The 7304-nt window shown below is 33.3% G+C and overlaps 1 protein-coding gene across 1 annotated transcript; it reads left to right on the top strand.

Annotated features, from left to right (window-relative positions):
* Positions 1-343: 343 nt before the first annotated feature.
* Positions 344-1194, top strand: LOC117913432 (abscisic acid receptor PYL2-like). The gene has a single exon (XM_034828407.1). It carries the CDS (start codon positions 402-404, stop codon positions 957-959), a length of 558 nt encoding a protein of 185 aa, XP_034684298.1. The 5' UTR covers positions 344-401; the 3' UTR covers positions 960-1194.
* Positions 1195-7304: the final 6110 nt, after the last annotated feature.

Genomic DNA, 7304 nt, shown 5'->3' with positions numbered 1-7304 from the left:
TTTTCCCATGGATTGTAATACACCACCGTGAATTTCATGGCTTTCAAAAAAAACTAATAAAATAGAAAGGGATACCCTTTTGACATGTACTAAAAGGGTAAGGCCAACCCAATAAAATACAAACCTTAATCTAGTTGTCCCAAGAAACCCTTGATTTAGTAGTTGTTTCCATTTCTAGGGAAACAAACAAACATTGGCCCCCACAAGTTGGCTACAAAATGGAAAGCCTAAGGGCAAACATGTCCTAGAAACAACCCCACAAGGCCCACAATATAAATCCACAAACCTCCCCTCAAAAAATAATCACATTCATATCCATGTTCCATTCTTCTTCTTCTTCTTCTTCTTCTTCTTGAACAACGCTCAAACTCAATAGTGTAACACACAACCTCGGTCCCTCCATGGACCCCCACCATCACCATGGCCTCGCAGAAGAAGAATTCAGAGCCCTTGAGCCCATCATCCAAAACTACCACACCTTTGAGCCATCTCCAAACACCTGCACTTCTCTCATAACACAGAAGATTGATGCCCCAGCCCAAGTGGTCTGGCCCTTTGTGAGAAGCTTTGAGAACCCCCAGAAGTACAAGCACTTCATCAAGGATTGCACCATGAGGGGTGATGGTGGGGTTGGGAGTATAAGAGAAGTCACTGTGGTTTCTGGGCTTCCAGCCTCCACCAGCACAGAGAGGCTTGAGATTCTGGATGATGAGAAGCATATCCTAAGCTTCAGAGTTGTTGGAGGGGAGCACAGACTGAATAATTATCGATCAGTGACTTCAGTAAACGATTTTTCCAAAGAAGGGAAGGATTACACCATCGTTTTGGAGTCTTATATTGTGGACATACCAGAAGGGAACACAGGAGAAGACACCAAGATGTTTGTGGACACTGTTGTGAAGCTCAATCTTCAGAAGCTTGCAGTTGTGGCCATCACTTCTCTGCATGAAAATGAGTGATAACATCCCATCAAGTGTAAGTCTTTTTTTTTTTCTTTTTCTTTTTCTTTTTTAGGAATTCTGTGGAATTCAAACAGTGGGGTGGTATGGGTTTTGTTAGTTTGGGAATTGGGGTTTGGGGATTGGTTTGTATATGTGTTCTTTTCTTAAGTTTTGTTTGGGTGCATGCATTCAAATAGTGTTGAAAATCTTGTGTTTCCTCTTCAATAAATGATCAAATCTCCATTCAAATTAATCTCCCACTTTGAGTTTTTAAGCTCTTCTAATGCCACTAGAGAAAGCCCATATTGGATGGTGGGTGTTTCTTGCTTTGCCAAATTTGTTTACATATTTGTACATATTTCTCATAAGTTTTCGTGTACTCAACAGAGAAAAAAAAAAAAAAAAAAGTTAGAAAAGAGAGAAAGAGATGGATTTAAAAGGACTGATGGTAGGTAAGCAATAATTGGGCCTACAACCTTTTCGTGTGGGCTCAATGTCAACCCAATAAATAAATAAATAAAATCAATGGCAGAGATGAATCTTGTGGTTGGGGCCCTGCCTTGTGAACAACCCTGAGGGGCATGTGACATTTAGTTTTTTTTTTTTTTCTAATATTTTCTTTTTATTTGTGTATTTATTAATTTTACAATATTTAAGTTTTAATAGGACAAAGATATGTATAGTGATTGGTGACCATAAATGAATCACAAGTGTCGGTTACCCTTGAAGCTGTCAGGGCTTTTGAGTTTTGACTCTCTGCCTAATGGTGGAAATGTGATTTTGACATCTCATAACCATTCACCATGTCCATCCTTTTACGGTTCTTCCCTACCATGCATTCAATAGCCCACTTCCCTATTTTTTGTCTTTTCTTCCATTATTTCTACCTTTTGGGTCAAATCTCTTAAATTCTTAATAAAATATTTTCTATAAAATTATTTCAGTGCTTTATCTAAATTAATATATTTAAAATATTTTATTTCCAATTAGTATTGTTTAATTTGTTTAGAGTTTTGGGGTTTATTTCTCTCTTTTTTTTCTTTTTTCTTTTTTTGGAAAATTTGGCCAAAGTGAAGGGAAATTTGAGTTTTTTTTTTTTTTCTGTTAAGAAAAAACAGAGTAGGGCTAAGTGGCCTGAACTCTATCCCTGTGACCCATATTACCTAACTGGTTTGGGCCAGCTAATCAAGTAGATTTGTTTCTACGGGTTTTTAATGGGCCAGCCGGCTCCATAAATTGGACCCAACTGAAATCATGTTATTAATTGAGCCTTTCTTGGGCCTCAAATGCAGCATGTCTAGCAAAAGTCCCAATCCTCAGAACCCATCATACTGGGCAGGACTTGGACCTTCAGCTGGTTTAGCTGGACCCATACTAGCCCCAATCCCTGACCCACATACACCTGGCCCAATTCGGCCCAAACTTCAGCAAGCCCAACAGGCTACTACTGGATTTTTGTATTTTGTATATTATAATTTTAATTTAGTAAAATATTATATAATTTATCCGAATAATTTGTGGGTGTTGGGTAAATCTTAATACTTATTACTTAATGACTTAAGTTGACTTTAAGTTATATTATTTTTAAATTGTTAACTTAAAATTTATTACTTATTTTTTTACTTTAAGTATTAAGGTTACCCATTGATTGTAATTAATATTTATTATTAAAAATTTAACTAACATTTATTTAATTTTAAGTAATAAATTTGTTTATTAAACATTCATACTTATTAAAGTATTGTAGATTTATAAAAATAACTTTAAAATATTTACTAAAAAAATTGAGTAATGAATTTGGAGTTATGATTGTTGAATATTTTTTCATTAGAAATTATCATATAACACAAAAAAAAAATAATATAGGATTAAGAATAAGTTAACTATTTTGACTTAATACTTTAATTCATTTTTAACTTTAAATTATAATATTAAGTTTCCAATAATAAATTAACTACTTTGACTTAATACTTAAAGTCATTTTTAAATTTAAATTATAATATTAAATTGTTTTACCAAACATACTTAATCTACTTAATTTAAGTTATCAAATCACTTCAAGTTATTAAATTTTACCAAATACTATCTTTGTCTTCTATTTTATCAACCCTAAAATGTCAACTCCTAGGCTTAAAGAAGGATAAATTGAGTTATACTATTTTTCTCAAATTTTATCTTTTTTATAGTAGAAATTAAAAGATATAAAAAAATTATTTGTAAATTATTTTTAAAATAATTTTTAAAACACACTCATCCACATTTATTCTTTTTCATCAAACTAATGATTTAACGCTTCCCAACGTGAAAATTGAAAATTTGTGGAAAATTATGAAAATGGTCCATTTTTTCTTTTATTATTATATAGCTATAAAAATGTTTTTACTTTCATTTAAAAATAAAAAATGAAATTATAATTATTAAGCATGCTTAATATTTTAAAAAACTAAAAGCATGAATGAAAAATAACATGTAGTTTCTATTTTTTTAAAAGCTAATAAAATTAGAAATATGTCTAAAGGTACCTTGGTAATTAAGGTACTGATTGAATAAACTCCCATTTTTATTTTTATTTTAAATATAAATATTTTATTTTATTATTATTATTTATTGATTGTAAATATTAAACATGTTTGATAGTTATAGCTTTGCCTTTTGCTTTTAAGAGAAAAAAAAAAACATATTTTGTAATTATATAATGCAAAATAAAAAAAATTAAAATGATTTTTATGACTTTTTTATGATTTTGTAATTATTTATTTATTTAATATAAATACGAAAATATTTAAAAATAAAACACTGGATATAAAAAATTAAAAATATAGAAAAGCAAGCTGGCCATACCCCAAGTTTTAAAACAAATTTTTGTTCTAAATAATTCTTCAAATTGATGAATGGTAGTTTTTCATTAATTATTTCATTCATTCATGTACAAAGTAAATATAGAGGGTAATCACCATTCTTAGAATGGGAAAGAATGATACAAGAAATGAATGATATAAGGAAAAAACAACTAATATCATAATATCTCAACATTCCTAATATCTCAACTTTCCTAATATCTAAACATTCCTAATATCTCAACACTCCCCCTCAAGTTGGTGCATAGATGTCACACATGCCCAACTTGTCTAAAATTCTTGAGAACACTCGACTTGAGACTGCAACTTTGGTGAGGATATCGGTTAATTGATCTTCTGATCGAATCTTAAGCAATTTTACAATCTTATCATCCAACTTTTCCTTAATGAAGAATATGTCCACCTCGACATGCTTTGTACGATCATGTTGTACTGGATTATGAGCAATATCACATATGACTTTATTGTCACAAAACAATTGGATTGGTTGCCTAGATAGGTAACCTAAATCTTATAAGAGGAGTCTTAACCATAATGCCTCACAAAGACCTAGAGTCATACCCCTAAATTCCGCTTCTGCACTTGAACGAGCGACGACATTCTACTTTTTATTTTTCCATGTCACAAGATTACCACCTGCAAAGGTAAAGTAATCAGATGTAGATCACTTATCATCCACTGCACCGGCCTAATCAACATCAATATATACTTCTATACTCTGATGATCAACATTTTTAGTGAACAAAATTCCTTTCCCAGGAGCATTCTTCAAATACCTCAAAATACGCATGACTGCATTCATATGTTGCTCTCCAGGATTATGCATGTATTGACTTACTACACTCAATGCATAAGCAAGATCTGGTCTTGTATGAGCTAAGTACATTAATCTCCCCACAAGTCTCTGGTATCTTCCCTTATCGGTTGATACTTGATTAGGCTCAACACACAATTTCAAACCTTCTTCTATTGGTGTATCAATAGGTTAACTTCCCAACATTTCAGTCTCCTGTAAAAGATCTAAGACATACTTTCTTTGAGACAGAAAAATTCCTTCACTTGATCAAGAAACTTTAATCCTAAGAAAGTATTTCAGATGACCTAGATCTTTCATTTCGAATTCTCTAGATAGATAATTTTGCAGAGCTTTTCTTTCTTCAAGATCATTTCCTGTAACTACCATGTCATCCACATATATGATGAGTGTTGTAATCTTACCATGTTGTTTTTTCAGGAACAAAGTGTGATCTGAATTATTTTGATGATAGCCAAAAACTCTCATTGACCTTGTGAACCTTCCAAACCATGCTCTCGGGGATTGCTTCAACTCATATAATAACTTCTTCAATTTGCACACCTTCTGACACCATACATCCTGGTGGAAGATCCATATATACTTCTCCAGATAGCTCGTCATGCAAAAAGGCATTTTTCACATCGAACTGTTGTAATGGTCAATCCAAGTTTGCAGCTAAAGACAGTAATACTCGAATTGTGTTGATCTTAGTTACAGATGCAAATGTCTCTATGTAGTCAATTTCATAAGTCTGAGTGTACCCTTTTGCTACCAGTCTTGCTTTAAATCGTTCAATACTACCATCTGCCTTGTACTTCATAATATAGATCCAACGACATCCAACTGGCTTCTTTCCTGGTGGACATTTTACGAGTTCCCATGTTTTATTCTTTTGCAATTATTTCATCTCTTCATTCATGACTGCTTTCCACCTTGGATCAGCTAAGACTTCCTGCACACTGTTAGGAATAACTACATTAGATAATTGATTTACAAATGATTTATTTGATTTAGACAAACGATGATTAGACACATAGTTGCTCATGAGATATTTGACTTTGGTAGACAATTCAAGTTCATATGTGGGTTTAGGAATACCTTTATTATGACGGTGTGGTAACCGTTTCATGAATGAATTAGGTTCCAAATTAAGAACACTCTCAACAGACAATGATTGGTTTGGTATTTCAGTGAAGACGTCTTCGGACCCAAATTGTTCAGGTGGTGGTGATGGTTCAATTATACTGTCTCTTCCTTCTTCTATCACTTCTTCAGTTTCTGGGTGGTCATTACTACTTGGTTCCAAAGTTGTACCACTCATATCCAACTTATCCGCTTCCTGGTTCACTAGTTCATATTGTTCAGATTCATTCTCCTCAGAGATATGATAATCATAATCGAGAGTCTGAATTTTCTTCTGGTACTCCCCCTGAAGTTCAGACTTAAATGAAAAATACATCAAATATTCATGAAACACCACATCCATTGTAATAAACATTCGTCGAGTTGGAGGATGGTAACATCGATATCCCTTTTTGTGTAATGCATATCCAACAAACACATATTGCAATGCACGGGAAGTTAACTTGGTGTGTTGGTGTTTGTGTAGATGTACAAATGCCACACAACCAAAAACACGAGGAGGTAGATTTGGGACGTTGGGGCAACTACGGCATTAGTAAGAGCTTGGAAATGTGTTTGGAAGTTAATTGGGTTGGAAGGTACCCGATTGATCAAGTATGCGACAGATATGATTGCTTCTCCCCAATAAGATATCGGTATTTTTGCTGCTATCAAGGAAGCACGAACAACCTCTAACAAGTGCCGATTTTTCCATTCAGCGACTCCATTTTGCTAGGGTGTATTGGAACAAGTAGTCTGATGAATGATGTCATGTCCTTCCAAATACTTTTGAAGATTAGAACTCTGATATTCTCCACCATTATCGCTACGCATAATCCGAACATTTGCATTGTACTGAGTTTCAATCATTTTATGAAATTTTTGAAACAACAAGTTCACTTCATCTTTGGTCTTCATCAAGTACAACCATGTCATTCTGGTACAATCATCAATAAAAGTAACAAATCAACGCGAACCACTCAAAGTTAGGACTTTGGATGGGCCTCAAACATTAGAATGTATAACCATAAAAGGAAACAGATTTTTATTCAAAATTAACGGAAATGAAGCACGATGACTTTTAGCCAATTTACAAATATCACAACGGTAACTAGAAATATCACTCTTTGCAAACAAACTAGGAAACAATTTTTTTAAATAACCAAAGGAAGTATGTCCCAGACGTCGATGCCACAACCAAATTTCAGACTTTTTCTTCTCCCTCTCAGATTATCTGTCATCAAGGTTTGTCGTAACTTATTTGAATCCTTTGACTGCAAGTCCAAGTAATAGAGTTTTCCCCGCTTAATACCACAACCAATCATCTGTCTTGTTTGGATGTCCTTAAAAACACAAAATTCAGACCAAAAAATGACAATACAAGATAAGGTCGTAGTGATTTGAGAAACTGATAAAAGATTGTAATCTAAAGATGGAACAACTAAAACAAAATCCAAATTCAAAGTATCAGTAAGAGTTAAGTATCATTCCCCAATAACTATGGTTGTGTTACCATTGGCTGTGGAAACAATTTTTTGTGAGGAAGGTCTAAGGGGTGAGACTTGTCTAGAATCAAAAGTCATATGA

This window comes from Vitis riparia, chromosome 4 (genome assembly GCF_004353265.1).
Source record: "Vitis riparia cultivar Riparia Gloire de Montpellier isolate 1030 chromosome 4, EGFV_Vit.rip_1.0, whole genome shotgun sequence".
NCBI lineage: Eukaryota > Viridiplantae > Streptophyta > Magnoliopsida > Vitales > Vitaceae > Vitis > Vitis riparia.
Note: the sequence above shows the minus strand (reverse complement) of the source record. Positions and strands in the feature narration are given on the sequence as shown.